Source organism: Colossoma macropomum, unplaced genomic scaffold (genome assembly GCF_904425465.1).
Source record: "Colossoma macropomum unplaced genomic scaffold, Colossoma_macropomum, whole genome shotgun sequence".
Classification (NCBI taxonomy): domain Eukaryota; kingdom Metazoa; phylum Chordata; class Actinopteri; order Characiformes; family Serrasalmidae; genus Colossoma; species Colossoma macropomum.
In genome coordinates this window covers 25,354,162-25,370,777 of record NW_023494805.1, presented here as the reverse complement: position 1 = coordinate 25,370,777, position 16,616 = coordinate 25,354,162, and the positions used below count along the sequence as shown (strand labels likewise).

At 38.5% G+C, this 16,616-nt stretch overlaps 1 protein-coding gene across 1 annotated transcript in view; it reads right to left on the bottom strand.

The window, feature by feature from the left end:
- pcxb (pyruvate carboxylase b) overlaps positions 1-16,616 on the bottom strand; it is a 258,861-nt gene that overhangs the window by 36,706 nt on the left and 205,539 nt on the right. The window contains exons 15-16 of the mRNA XM_036597231.1: positions 16,288-16,528; positions 14,989-15,238 (exon numbers count right to left, since the gene is read on the bottom strand). Of these exons, the coding sequence (XP_036453124.1) occupies positions 14,989-15,238; positions 16,288-16,528 (491 nt within the window). The remainder of the gene's footprint in view (positions 1-14,988; positions 15,239-16,287; positions 16,529-16,616) is intronic.

Sequence of the window (16,616 nt, the reverse complement as noted above, 5' to 3'; positions counted from 1 at the left end):
AAAAATGCCCAAAAACTTCCACTGTCTTAAATGTCATAAAGAAATTACAGTAAAGAGGAACTGTAGAAGGCAAGCTAAGATCTCAGACAGAACTGCTTGTATATTGGCCAGCAATACATAGTTACTGTCCCAGGCATGACACTTTGCAAAGCAAGAGTAGATCATACTTCATACACTCTCAGAAAAAAGATACGAAACAGTCACTGAGGGTGGTACCCTCAAGGGTCCACACACCCCATCTGGTCGCTATGCTTTCAAATTTATTGTTCTGTTTTAAAACATTAGGTTACAAAAAGATACAAATATGTACTTTTCTCCTGGGAAAAACATATTTAAGGTGAGTAATTGGACCTTAAAACTACACCTCGACCTTTCAGGGTACATTTACATTGTTTGTGCCTTGATGAACGAAAAATGTATCTGCATAGAAACTGTATTTCTAACAGTATAAAATCAGGTCCTGCAACACATGATGATACCTGTTGAATACTATTTTACTGCTCTTGGTTGTGGCCTGCTTTGTTATTAATTTTGCATTACAATGTTCTTTAACTCTACTATTCATTTGTTCATAAAATATTATAATGCACTATGGAGTCATATTTGTTTGCATTTGAAAGTGTTACGCATGATGAACTACAGCGGCTATTTTGAACACAGGATTCATAGGAAGTATTATCATATCCAGCACCAGCAAACACCAAAAATCAGCCAATTTTAAACATGTTGGATTTGTAGTTGTAGGAGTATACTCAACTTTGACATTTCTGAAGGCACTCTATACTACAGCTAAAGAAGCTGAAGCAGAACCAGCACCATCACTGAACTGAGAGAAAAAGAGATAGCAAGGAATAAAAGAATGTATTCAGATGTGAAGAAGTCCCAGCAGTGGATGCTTTGAACACAAGGGTGAAATAAACAGTAATGAAAGCAACAGGAGTTTCATTAATAAGATGCAGCCTACCCATTGAACTGTTACTTCTGTGTGTCTGCTTATACCGACGGCTCCGACAACTCAATTAACTAACGCTCTTATATGTTATTAAGGGGGAGAGAGAGGGGGAGAGAGAGAGAGACAGAGTGTGAGAGAGAGAAGTGGGGGGGCGGGGGAGGTCAGAGACTGAGAAATTAATAGAGGTCCACAGTGAGCAATTCCCTCAGCAAAGTTGCTCATGAATAAAAACACAGACGCATGCACGTGTACACACTCATGCTCATGCACACAAGTAGCTTTTCACTCTTTACTGCTTCAGTCTCTCTCTCAAACACACACACAGGTAGCACAAAAGGACAAACCAAATACAACGTGCTGCGCATAACTACCATTCTTTCATGTAATTAAGTTTCTTCCTTCGCACTGCAACTCATTCTCTCTCTATCTCTCAGGCATGCTCCCTCACCCTCGCTTTCTGATTTGTATACGATCAGCTGAAGCAGTTAGTCTGTAGAGCTATGCAAACAGCGTGATTTTAATAAGCTGTAGATGCTTCAGCCTTTAATGCAGAGACAAAATAGCAGCTACTTCTGCATTTAAACCTACTCTTCTCTAACAGCACCATGATTTCTTAATGCTGTTGTAACATTAATTTTGACATGTAATGTATGTGATCTAACAAAGCCAGTGATTCAAAGATTTTTGTGTTTGTGACACAACCTACTATTCGAAGCATATAGATAGAAATACACTCCGCACTTCAGTCACCTTTAATCAATAGTCAAATCAATAATCAGCGCTTAGGCCATGTGTACATTATTATTATTATTTTAAATTCTGATTTTTTTTAACCCCAATTTCTCCCTTACAACAGATTTTCGACTGCAGGAAGAATTATCAGGACTGAGGGAGCTGCTTGTTGAACCTTAGAAAATTTGTGCCTTTGTAACATTTAGAATGTGTGGCACTTACTTAATTTCAAGTCAGTTTGCCAGTTCATAATAATAATAATAATAATAATTGGCTAATAATAATAGTAACTAATGGTAACAATTACCAAAACTGTACTACAATACTACAACTATTATTACTACTACTACTATTACTACTACTACTACTAACATTATTCGAGGTAATAAAAACAACTACAATAATAATAATAATAATAATAATAATAAGAAGAAGAAGAAGAAGAAGAAGAAGAAGAAAAAGAACAATAATAATAATAATAATAATAATAATAATAATAATCTTTAGTCAGGAGTATTTTTTATACAGGCAGAAGCTCAAAGTGCTTTGCAGTCAAGTTATAGAATTCATAACAGTAATAAAAGAAAATAAGCTGAATAAATGAAAGATAAGAATATTCATTAGAATAAAACAGAAAATTTAAATACAAAACAAACGATTATTTAAAAGCTACATTAAAGAGACATTTTTTATATTTTTATTTTCTTTTATTACTATTATAACATGTAACTATGGTGATTTTATGAGTCAATCATGTTCTCCTAATTATATCACAGATCATACCTCAAGTCACACGCCTCCCCTTTCTCTACGGTACTGTTGTCTTCTAAAAGTTGCAGGATGAAATCAGTTTGCAGCAACGGATACAGATGAAACACAGCGGTTGATGAATGGTGTGTTGCTGAAATGGTTAGTAGAAAATCAATCCCTTTTTTAAACATGTGAAAATTAAATGCTATCAGTTATACACACCTAAATGCTTGGCTTGCTAGATGTGACTTCTGATAGCATAGCATCCTATTTGATATCGAAAAAGGAGAGCTGTGTGGATCTTATGGCAGTAAGCAGTCTCATCTGTACTCATGCTGCTTCCTAGGCATTGTGGTTGAAAATACAGCTATTACCATGCTGGCAGGTTCCTTTCATCTGTGGCTGTATTATCTATGTCCTCTAAATTAATCTAGACTGTGGATGTAGTCCTTTTCTGTGTCTGTATACCCCTTTTTGGGTAAGGCAGACAAGATTTAGCTCTTTTTCAAGCAACGTGTCAGAAGTGTAAGCTAGAGTAAGAGTGAGTAAGCAGTGTCATTTTCAGTAACCCTAACAGCACAGATAATTGACATGAAAATCTCTAAATAAATAGACAGTATTTACCCTAAAGTGGGAGATTACTGAGGTACAAAAACTGATTTAGTGAAGTTTTAAAATAATCCCCCTAAAGCAGTTATATACATGTCAAATTACACAAAAAATTGCATCATTATTGGCTCCTTTTTTCCCTGGGGAAGGACCCCCTGCCAACACTCTAACTGTTTTTGTGTGCCATATTTTGTGTAACTATAAAATATGTAAAAACAGAAAATAATAACACAAAATGTGTTAAAATGGGTAACACAGATAGGTGTGTCATTTATCATCACACAAATGCAAATACAATATGGTATTTGCATTTGTCAGCCCCATATTCATCCAGTTTTTGCTACGCTTTTTGTATGCGCATAAAAGTACAAAAAGTCTAGCCCTCCTTTTGGTTGCATCATGTGAAAACCACGAGATTTGTGACATTTGTGAAGATTTGTGAAGTGCTTATTCATAGCCGAAACTTGTGTAATACCCTTTGCTTGCCTCATCATCTAGTGATGTGCAGTCACGACAAAAAGACAAGACACTCTGCAAAAGGCTGACATTAAGAAAAAAGTTTTAAGTCATGTATTGTATGCATGGCTTAAAAAACCTCATCCATGTCCTAAATTATGCACACTCCCACAAGCAATCCCACTGCATCCAACAATAAAGGCACCATGGTGTGTGATAGAAAACACAGTAGCACAAAGGAAGCTCCAATTACGCATGCTGCTACAGTTAACTGCCCAACATGGACATGCACGCAACTATTCTGGCCCAGACTGTAAAGAGTTAAAGGGGACACAAGCCAAAGTCTATGAATGTATTGCTGACAAGATGATAGGTAAGACAGTGTTAAGAGGCAGTGTGTTTTGTGACTGAGAACAGAAGAGAAGCCTGGCTGAGAGAGTTGAGGCTGTGAGTGAAGTTAAAGCACCACTGGCTCTCTGTAACCCCACTGGCCCACAGGATGAGGGGAGTGAGGCAGGAAGAGAGGGAGATGGAGAGAAGGCAGAAGAATGTGGGGAAAGAGTCAGATCTGTGAAGGCATGAGCGAGCGCTGAGTTGAAACTACTGCAGTGGAGGGAAGAGAGGTCAATAGGTTAGTGCAGTAAAGAGGGAGGGCAAAGAAAAAGAACAGAGAAATAAAGTACCAGGTTAAAAGTTCTTCATTGTCTTAAAATCGTTCTGATCTAAAGGTTCATGCTTAAAAGCTTACAACTGGTTACTAAGACAAATACAAATGTTGAAACTGCTTTCTATGTATGAATTAATTTCCAGAATAAATATTTTACATTTAAAAAATACTGTTTATAATACTGCCCCCCACCCAGTGAAAAATAAAAAAGGAGCACGTTCGCATTAACATGTGTGACAACTTCTGTTCCTGTTGGGAAAAGTTCCCATGTGGCTCCTTTTGAAGCTGCTAGAGAATGCTGTGTGTGCAAAGCTGCATAAAGGCAAACAGACACAACTTTAAAAAATGTAAAATATGCATTTGCATTATTTTACTTTTTGGTCACTGTGTAAATCCAAAAGTGTCATTGCATAGTTTGTGTTACTGTCTACACTTGCACTTCTTGAAATATTGCGAAAAAAGCAGAAAAACCCATCTGTTTGTATGTACAATATATCACATAACACAAATTGTGTGTTGGGTCATACGGGCTAACAAAGTATGCAGAGAAACAGATGGACTTCAGTCCGTAGAAAAGCACTGCCAATAAGGGGACACTCTGGAGCAGCCGCACATGGGCCTTAGATCACCATGCCCAATGCCAAGTGTCAGCAAGAGGAGTATAAAGCCCTACACAGCATTGATGAAGCACCATCCAGTATTTTGGAATGGGCTAGAGTAGAGTTTATCATCCAGAACTAATCATTCAACATCAGTACCTGACCTAACTAATGCTCTTAGGCCTAAATGCAATCAAGTTCTCCCAGCAATCTTCAAACATCTAGAGTAAAGGATGACAAACTCCCTAATAATACCCTTCATTTTAGAAGTAATGCTGAATGAGTGTCTACAAACATTTGGACATTTAGTGTATTTTATATACTGCTAAAGCGAGGACACCATCCAATAAACAGAAGGCAAAACTGTGCACTGTAGTTACAATGTAATTTGTGCTAAGAGTGTGTAATAGTAAAAAAACAGATACTCTACATAAGCAATACACAAATAAAACTAACACAACTCATGACAAATGTTCATAATCGCTAGTTTGTCCATATTGCTGCATTCTCCATTTCCTTTGCTTCCTCTTCACCTTTTTGTGCTGTTTGAATGCTCCTAAGTGTGAGGTGACTGACTCCTTACTGAATGTCAGCTGCCTGTGGGCATATCGTGCCTTTTTGGTGCTGTCTGCATGACTGCATGATATCCATGACCTTGACTTAACCTTCTCTGTTGGCAGGTCAGGACAGTCTTGGTCAAGTCTAATGTCTTGTAGTATATTTGCTCCCAGGCCATCTCTTAGCTCTCAGTGGTGACATCCTTGTATTTCTAAAAATGGTGGTTACATTTTTAATGCTAGAGCCATTCCTACTTTACTGCGAGCATGTACTGCCTAGAGATGTGTCTAGAGTTGTTAAGCTGTTTGGATTTCTTCACCACTAGTTGCTTTGTGAAACTGTTCTTCAATGTTTTGCGCCCATCTGTATTATTTCCTGATATAGAACTGTCTCCTTGGCTGTGTGTGTGTGCCTTTGTAAGGAACACTGTAATTTGGCTGTGATCACAGATCGGACTTGGTGGCATACTGTGAGAGAAAGAGTTGAAAAGAGTTGCCATTTAATCTACTGTAGTAATCTTAAAAGAAAGGAGAAACGTCAATATTTCTAATGTCTAATATTTCTAATTAGCCGAGCAGCCTTTTCTTTTCTGTGGCGACCACATGGTTGCACTGGTTTTAAATGCAACTGTCGTCAATACAGCACATTTTGAATATAAGAAGATAATTAATGTCCTTTTATCTTTCTAAAATAAGGCTGCTCTCTGTTTGTCGCTATAATCAGATCATTTCAGACTAGTCCCTCCATGTTGCTAAACTGGCCTTTCTGTTCTAACATCTCTTTGCTGTAATACAGGCTGTAATATAATAAAGGTGTCACAGAGAGTGATGCCACAGAAGAACCACTTTTTGTTCCCTAGAGAACCCTTCAATACACGTTCCTTTAAAAACTTAATTGAAATCACTCAACTGAAAGGTTCTTTAGGGAACCGATAGTGGTTATTTTATGGCATTCTATCTCCCTTGTACAATCACTGGCCACTTTATGAAGCCCATCTACCCTTTTGGTCCACTATATCAACATACTACAAGGTACCCTGAAATAGGGGTGGGTGATATGGTAAAAATATTACATTACAGTACTTCAAGACATTTTCATGATACATGATATGCATGATTTCATTTTTCTGAGATTTAATAAGTTGTAACAGATAAAACAGTACATTGCCACACACTACAACAAACCTACAACTACAATGCTTTTTATTCTGTTTTTAGCTAAACAGTGCTTTACAGATAGATATGAGTTTCAGCTCTCAATTGTCACACTTCTTAAACTCAAACAGAAACTCATTTAATAATATAATATTTTAGCACTGGGGCTACTGGTTTCTGACAACTACACTTATTTAAAGAGTTTGTGTGTTATAATTAGGGCCTTCAAAGGATTAAAACAATGAAATGGCGAACTTTAAATAGTTAACTGTGTTTAATTGCATTTGTCTTATTTGCATACATTTGACCCTGAAGAAAGATTTTTCCATTTGAAAAGCAGTGCATTTTGTCATAGCTATATGAATGCATAAAGAAATCATCATTTTATTTTCAATAATTCAATAACATTATTTTTATTATGTGAACGCAGGGCTCACATGAACCTGAACACAAAAATGTGATTTCTCTAGAATGAACATTGTAAAAAAAGAACTGAAAGATAAAAACAGTAAAAAGTCCATTTACAATAAAATTAATAGTAAAAGTATGATGGTAAAAATCTGTAAAATTAGTCATTTAAAGTCTTAGAAATACTGCTGTTTCATTAGCTCAACTAGTTATTCTGACATACAGTATTTTATCATAACAACAGGAACAGCTATTAAATTAATGCAGATGCATTACCATTAAATTTCTCAGTACTTTGATGGTGCACTCATACTCAAAGAGCAGCTTTCTGAAGGGTCAAACTAGGATAAGGCATTACGTGTGTTAAAAAAAATAGTGTGTGTAAATCATTTAATGTATTATTTGAGTATTAACTTTGACAGCATTAGTTAAGTTACTTTCATGTTAAAGGTTATGTTTAAAAGCATTTTACATGTTTTTGTTGCATTAATACAATGATGTTTTGTGTTTAGATTAACCAGCTCAGCCTACATTACTAACATATATTTAAACAGTGGTTCATATTGATTTTCCCAGTGGCACAGCTATCTGAGATTCTTAAGGGATTGTGGGTTTGATCCTTGAACTCTGATATTTTGACCAAGAAAGCTGCTTATTACCGGCACTCAATTGGGGTATTTTCGCTGCTACGAATTAAACAGTGAGACACCATCGACACATTGGTTAGGCCCCAATATGCAGCCAAGAGTGACAAAGAGCTAAAGGACCACTAACACAAACTATACATCAACAGCCCCTAACTGTTCATCAGCAAGATGGACCAATAACATAGGCGTTTCTGATAAAGCGGCCAGTGACTGCGCCGCACAAAAGACTGCAGTTTTTCTTTGAGGGAACTAGGTTCATTATGTTTTCTTTGTCAAAAATCTCCATGAAGTTTTGATCAGCACCTTGTTCCTAGTCTTACTGAGTCACTGATCCTCTACACTGTCTCCATTTTGGGAACAGTATGATCTCATACTCTCTGTGTTTAAAATTTCATCCTCCATTTTCTCCTTGCTGTTTCTTGCCAGTTCTCATTGTTGCAAGTTACTTCCCTGTCCTGTGACGGTGCCTCCAGTGAGTGAGGATAAAGGCTCACACATACACCTTCTTCTGAAGTGCATGGATCCAACTGCTGCATCTTTTCAAACTTCCACCCACGCGGCATCATCACACAGCTCGTCGCGCTTGGAGGAATGACAAAGTCAGCTTTGCACCATGTCTCCTTTCCGATGATAATATCCTCCAAATCCTTGTTTAAACTCTTCACACCACAGGCTGATTAGCAAGCTGGGGTTTGGGATGCTCCATGTTGTGATTTCAACTGAAATAATGTTAAGTAGGGCAACGCTTCAGATGAGATCAGCTAGGAAAGCAAGGCTAACTCTAATTCTACAAAGTGAGTGTTCATAAATTCCTGAATTGTGCTGGTCTGTGTTGATGGCAGTTGTTAGGCACTCTGTTACAAAATAAAGGATCCTAAATGGTCTACAGCTTGGGCGCATGACTCAGAGAAAAATGCAAATCATTTGCATTCGACAACTGGAGTAATCATAGCATAAGCCTCCTTTTATTAACAAGCTCCAGTGCACACTGATAATCCAACTTTACCGCTGAAAAACTGTATGACAGCTTACTGTCCTCACTGTTTTTGCTGCGTTTGCTTCTTTCCTGTCATTTCTAAAAGCTTTTGAGTTTTTTTCTTTTGGTGGCATCTTCGTTTCACATAAAAACAAAATTCGAGTTCTCACAGACTGTGATTGGGCTAAACCACTGAGGAGCCCACTGGAGGGATGACCGAATACAAGATGCATGCTGCTGCCGCTGTTTCTAAAACTAGTCTTCTATTATTATTTAATGAATGAAGTGTTTCAATTAAGAACCTTTCAGTAAGCCTAAAAAACATGAGTATTTTCATCCCCTTATGGTCCCCCTAGACTGTTTAAATTTGAAAAAGGTTCTTCACACTTGTATCTCAAAAGTAGTTCTTTAAAGAACCATGAATTGAAAGGTTTGTGTTACACTATTTTTAGGAACACAAACTGGGGGCTTAAGGCCTTGTTCAGTAAAGCTCAAATCATGCATTTCTAAACAGTTTACTCATTATGCATCAAGTTTTATTCATTATGACTTGTGTTAGTACATAACTGGAGGTCTAATATGAGAAAAGTACTGACAATAGCATTATTAGATGTAATAATGCACAGTAAATGCTTTTTTAAGCCTTTTTGTGCAAATAACGGCATGAATTATTACCTAAATTCACATCTTAGTGTATAACTGGCAGGATTTATGTAGTATATTACTTAAGAACTAATAAAAGTTTAATACGTCTCTAATACATCAAGATGTGATCCATAGTCTGAAGTGCAGTTTGTCACTGAACTCTTGTATGGAGCACATGCTGACATACTAATGAAGTATTCAATTCTGGGCACCAAAATATTATGAATAGGCATTGAATTTGTGAGGCAAATTGATTTCTTTGGCTCTTTTTACCCTATAATAAGTGGTGACTGAGAAAGCACTTTAGAATATGGAAGTACGGGTGACTTATTAAAGTAGTAAACTCTGCAAGGTCACTTGGCACTAACTAGAACCTATAGGAAGCAAATGCTGCCATGTATACACTAACACAATATGATTTTTTTAATAATAATTGTCAATAATTTACATAAGTGAGTTAATAATTGTGCATTAATTACAACTAATAATGCAATTATTCGTGATTTTCACCCAATAGACCTCCATGTACAGGTTAATAATGAATAAAGCTTAATGCATAGTGAAGAAACGTTTAGAAATGTTTAATTTGGGCTTTACTCAACAAATAAGACCTTAAGAAACCCCCAATACATGTTCTTTATAATAATGTGATGCTAAAAGGTTGTGGAGATGCAACAAAGGTTGATGGAAATGCTCAGGTAATGATGAGAGAATAACAGAGACTTAATTTTATTTTAAACAGCTTGCCAAGTACTATTGAATTGTATTTGCAAGCAACTGTTTCTCTTTCACTGGTATTGACCAAGGCCTGTTAAAACAGCAAATTCTTACAGGGCATTAATTAGCCATTACGTAAGAGTAGAACATGACTTTTGTTAAAAACACATTTTTTTTGAGAGTAACGGTGGGACGGTGAGCCAGACAGCTAAGCATAAGAACACATTTACTGAAGTCGTCCACATTAATTTAGTTGAACAGTGTCTTGCTATTAGCATAGTTAGCATAAAGCAATTGCACCTAACACTAACTCTGCTAACTCTGGTGCTGGAGAACGTCCCGTCCTGGTTTCCCTGCTCTGACATAATCACTTCAACTCAAGAAGGGCTTGTTAATTATCTGATTAATTGAATCTGGAGAGTATTTCACAAAGTAGGATTTCGAGTTAGCTGAATAACCCAACAGAAAGCCTGTCCAATAGGAATGCCCCTATGCTCTTTTATAGATTATTGGCTTATGTTATGTGGCTAACTAAGAAATCCCACTGTATGAAAGAGCCCCCAGGTGTATTAGAGGCAGAAAAGACACCAAAATATGCCTGTCAGCAGTACAGCAGGGTTGGGAACTACTGGCACTGAGTACTGCTTTGGTTTTGGGCATCATACTGGTGATGTTTTCCAGCCTGGGAAGAGCTTTGCCTCCAGAGAGATTTTTTTGGTGGAATCGATTAGGATAGCAGCTTCAGCATGTTTCTGTGTATGTTCTCCGTTGTAATGTGTCTGAAAGAGTTGCTCTCAGAGTGCTCTTCAGCAGTCTCATGTTTAACCTCAGTCATGTCCCTGCCGGGTTCCTCCGTGTCCCAGAGCGGCCTGGTTGCCTGTCGGCTCCTGCCTCGACTCTGTTAGCTGTTTTCTGACCTGTCTGAGAGGCTTCGTGAGGAGCAGAGATTGTGTTGCTGTAACTGATGAGGTCCTGCTTGTGTCCTCTCCGCTCTACAGCAGACAGGCTGTCCTTTATCTCAACAGAGCTGTGGAGGCTCAGAGGAGGGGTCAATATTTCTGGGATAGCGAAAGGTGGAGGAGATGAACGGGAACAGTTGGGGGGAGTCCAGGGCAATGAGAGTTGGGGGGGGGGTGCTCTTGCACTTCCTTCTTGCACCTTCTTTGTTGCTCAAGGATGGGGTCACAGTATTTTCTTTCTCCCTCACATATTCATGTTAGGGAACGAAAAAAAATAATCCTCTTAAAATCTTAAATCGGTAAGGGAACATAATGGTACCATATTTTGTTGCACGTTTTCATTGTTCTGTTTTTTAAGTCACACTGCCTCCATACAATTTGTCGTGATGCTTTGGCTTTTTACTTTATTTTTCTATGTTTGTAAAAAGTTAATGTGGAATTCCACCAATTTTAAAAAGTTCTCCATAATTATATCATTAAGATATAAACAAAGTCATTCAGAGTGGTTTCATGTCAAAGTGGTGTGAAGTCAGAGCTGTTCAACGTGGTGGTGATAGGAACCAGACATCTGAAGAGTTTAATGCCTCTAAAAGCTTCCTCACAGAAAGTTATTACATGAAGTGAATACACTGCTTTGATGCTTGAGACATTACGATAGTTCTGAGATAGAATTTTGACCTTAAACATGGTGGAGGAGCACATGCAGGTTGTGAGGCAAAATCACCCGAAAAGAAAACTTTTTTTCAGATTTACCATCATTAATGCTACATATAAAAGCTCAGAATACACATGTAAGCTCACGGGTGGTTTTGTACAGTAAATGAAACAATTGTTTTTCTGTTGTAAACATCTTATGTCACACAGTGTAGGACAGGGTACGAGCTTCTATTATTTGCAAACTACGTTAGTCTCGTAGCTCCAGTGGAAAACTCCAGACTAGAGGTCTGCATAAGGCAGGTTCCCCAATGGGCCCTGTGTGATCTGCAAAATAATTTGTGGGCAGGATTCACTTTGAGGCACCGCAGTCATTGCAGGTAAACAGCCAATATGTTGTGGGCTCATGTGAGGGCCTATGGCTAGCTGGGTGGGGTGGGCTTGGACAGTAACTGGCAACTTGTAGAAGAGGAAAGATGAGCAACAAGTATGCGGCAAGAGTGCTGCAGAAAAACACATGAAGCTATGTAACTTCCAGTAAATGCACAAAATCTGACTTTTCAAGAAAATTGTTTTGGCTTTTTAACCTGTGTTGCAGCATACGTCTGCATCTATATTGGCTCTGATTAAAGTTCTTCTGGCTTGTATATGACTTGCAGAGGTATTAGCTAATAATATAATGCTGACACAGGTAAAATGCTGATATAAATAAAAAGTAGCACAGCCAAGCTGCTTCACTGTTTTTTTGGTTTTACTGGATGTGGTGCCGTGAGATTGTGCTGTGCAAGTTCACACGGTTTTGTTTAGCCTAAAAATACAGCAAATGTTTACTTCCGTTTTGCAACACTGAAACATTTGTTGTTGAGGCTATTTTACCGTATCGGTGGGGGTTGCATGGACATTTCTTACACTAGTGGAGAGGATTATAATATACACAGGCTGGCCTGGATGAGGACCACAAGGATAGCTAAAATGGTGCTAGGTTTTGTGGGCAGGTGTGGGCAAGAACACTAGATTTTGCGGTCACAAGCAGATGTGACCAGTGGCTGAAGTGGGTGGGTGCGGACATTAATAATCAAGCCTGTGCAGACCTCTACTCCGGACACCAACCGTGCCTTGGTTGACCAACTACATCTGAGGTAAGAGGAAAACTTTCCAAATTGGATTTTTCTATTCTATTGCTTATGACTTCCTTTAAAATCTGTGTAGCTTCAACTCCTGTGCCATTTTGATAGATGCTAGTTGTTAATATTCTGCCTGAGTCTTTTTCACTGTTCTAAGAAATGTGTATTTGATGACTCTCACAAAGCCTGTTTTACAATACTGCACACAGTAAAATCAGCAGTGTTCAATGAAGGCCTACAGTGTTAAATTAACTAATGCAGAGTCCATTGACCACTAGAGCTTTTACTGCGTAGTTACGTCTCACAGTAGCATCCTCAGTGTGGGAAGGGGTTGGTATTGATGCCTTGGCCATTAATCAGACTACAGTATTTAATCAGTGTCACAGTTCTTTTCATTGGAACCGCTGCTGCACAGTGAATCACTTCTGGAAAGTCATTTTGACATAATTTAACAAATTTTTAAGAAAAGTCAGTAGAGCGGCAGCTCCGCTACTTAATCAGAAAGCTAAATTAGTGACATTAGCAGTTTTTATGATCAGACTGCAGTTGTACCAGCATACTTTTCACTTAATATTTAAACCTTCTGTTCAATTTTCATGCAGAGGAATGGAAGTTGCTTACGTTTGTCTAATATGAGAAAAAAGCAAAGAGCTGTGCTGAAACTCAGTACTTGCTCCTCTTTTCTTCCAGCTTTTCTTCTGTCTTTCTTCTCACCTTATGAAGTTCTCTCTGTGGCTACTCCTTTATTTAGTCCAATGGGCTTTAGTGCTCTTACATAGTCTTCCTGTTGTTTTTCTCCTGTGTTTTGCTCCTAGGATATTCTCCTGGGTTACATTCTGTACAAAAAGCTGCTTTGAAGGATGTGAAGGCTATGATGTGCTACCTGGCCTCTGTCCTTTCGTTGTTTCTGGATGTTTTTTCCCTGCCTAATTAACTTGCTGAACAAATTGCTAATACTTGACTGTCTCTCTTTCTAAGGTTTATTTCATCTTTAAATAAAAAAGCTAAAACATGACCTTGTTCTCATTTTCCCCTTTCTCTCTGTTTCTCTTTTTCTTCTTCTCTCTTTCGCGCTCACTGTTTCTCTCTCAAATTTTCAGTTTTTCTCTTTCTCACTGCCTCTCTCTATCTTTCTCATTGCCTCTGCCTTTCTCATTGCCTCTGCCTTTCTCAGTCATTCTCACTTTCTCTCTAATTGCCTCTTTTCACTTCTTTCTTTCTGTCCTTCTCACCGTCTTTTACATGCTCTTTCCCACTCTCTAGCTTTAGCTGGTTTTCCATCCACTACTTTTTTGTCAACTTTGAACATTTACCACCCTGAATGGAAAAAGCCTGAAATTCAAAGAAACACCCAATTATTTTAGATTGATGCTAAGACAAGGTGGAACAGTTAGAATATTGTTAAGGCCGAAATGTAAAAAGAGTGATGGAAGAGGGTTTTCCGAATAAACGATGATGTATCAAGCCGTAAGTGACACTTGACTAGCCCTACAGATGCCCTACTAGCCATTTCAACATTGTGAAACACCTGATCCAAAGCTCATTTGAAAAATAAGCTCTGCACAATGTGCTGCCAGAACTGTCTGGTGCATTTGCCTTCCCAGATGCAAAGTGGACGTTATGAGGGTTGGAACGAAGAATGAGGGTAGCCCTCATTAGGTAGCTCGCCCTTCCTGGTGTCTGAGCACGGCCATAAAACGGTAAATAACTGTAAATACAATTCTGATTAAAGCAAAAACTGAGGTCAATCTCTCCATCATGCTTTTGTCGATGCAGCTCCTAATCATGGTAGCCTATGTTATCTAAAGTTTCTTCTCATAACATTAGTGGATGGAAACACAATTCACATTTTTTTCTGCCAAAATTTGGTGAACACGCCTATCATTTGTGAAATGTTTGAGTGGAAACCTGGCCACTGTCTCTTTTTCTCTATCTTTCATCATCTCTTTATTTCTTTCTCTCACTGTCTCTACCTCTCTTACTAGCATCTCGCTCTTTTTCTCTTTTTCTCATTTCCCTTTAGCTTATGTATGGCAAGAAATCCGCCGCACTTCTTCTTCAGCTGCAGGCTACTTATTCAAAATGATTCTCAAACACACATTAACCACACACACACAGAGTTATGCAAATAACGCAGAATTTCTACTAGAGCACGTATGCTATAATGGCTTCTTGATGTACTCAAAGTTAGCTCCTTCTGCGACATATGATTTATGAGCTTTACTCATTAATTTGACAAGAAAATTAAATAAATTTGATTGGCAAGTGGTACAGCTCTTATCACATTCTGCCAGAGCACACGTTTACACTGACTTTCTGACAGTTAAAAAGACACAGCTAATTGGACTAAACTTGGACTAACAGCTCTCTGATCCACTCACCAGTGTCGTGTTTGGTTCCTTTGGTGCAGGCCACTAAAGCTCCCATGCTGGGCTGAGAGGTCATTCCAGCCATGGAGTCCACGGCGACGTCTACTATATCCGCCCCCGCCTCAGCACATGCCAGCATGGCTGCCACACCTGCGCCCGCTGTGTCGTGAGTGTGAACGTGAATGGGCATGTCAGGGAAACGATCCCGCAGCGCTGTGATCAGCAAGCGACTTGGCTCGGGCTTCAACAGGCCAGCCATATCCTACAGAAAGACCCTCAACATTAATATGCTGTCTAGTTCATGCCACTGTGCAGAGGGGATGTACAAAAACACCACAAGAAGTACTTATGATTACTGGCCACTTTATCAGAAACACCTACAACCCAACTTGGTGACACTGCTGGGTTGAAAATAGTCCACAAATCAGAAACATAAAGCCAACAGTGGTCCTGTGGCCAGTTGTACCAACACATATTACCATGCCAGTACCATGTCAGTGTCACTGCTGTGTTGAGAATGATCCAGCACCCAAAACAATATCTGGTTAGTGGTGGTCCTATAGTTGTCCCTTTCCATTTATGGAAAGGCTAGCCAGCTGCTGCTACAACAGCTGGGCTAAAGTCAGCATTTGTAAAGCTACAAAGTGAACCTACACGGTAGGTGTTTCTGATAAAGTGGCCAATCAGTATGAGGACAACTCCTTTACGTCACAGTATATGGTGTAAATCTCTGATCTCATATTCTGATTTGAGCAGGATTCTTTAGGGAAACAACTAAATGTAGGATAAAATCTCACATGCTACCATGGTTCAGTTTGATATAATTAATTTGTTATGATTCAGAACCATTTCAAATGTACACTGAATACACAAATGTGACCGTGGAGGAACTGTTTACACAGTAAATGAAATAGACAATAAAAACAACATACTAAGGATTTTTTGTTATTTAAATATAGCTAGAAAATTTTGCTTTGGCCTAAAATGAGTGTGAACTTTGTTGAAAAAAAAGTCCAAAATCGATGCAGTTGAAACACCAACCCAGGCATTTTTACACCCCTACTTTATGCAGGTGTTTATGTCTGTAAGTGCATTGATTGTGGATTTTTTTAATCTCACTCTAACTTAACCCCTCAAAATCTATGCTCATTTATTAGCTAATTATATCAAGATATATTTTCTAACTCTAAGATTCAGCAGTAACTATGAATATACATTATTCACTGATATGAAACTAATAGTTCCGTTATGTAGTTATAAGAATGAGGAACTGAAGTGTGACCCTTGCTGTTAAGTGTGTGCACACTGTACCTTAATGGACAGTATATGAGTGCCCGCCTTGACCAGCTCCTCTGCCAGCTGTATATAGTAATCCAGGGAGTATTTCTGTCTCATGGGGTCAGAAACATCTCCTGTGTAAGAGATGGCCGCCTCCACCACTCCTCCAGCTGAGCCAGCTGCTTCCATACCCAGCAGCATGTTGGGCAGGTAGTTCAGAGAGTCAAAAACACGGAAGATATCCATCCCATTCTCCTTCGCCACTTCACAGAACCTGCAAGATTATGAAGAGTTAGTTAACTAAAACCAATCGTGATAAATAATCCTTTAAATCCAAAAGACTAGAGTGTGAAATGAGCTTG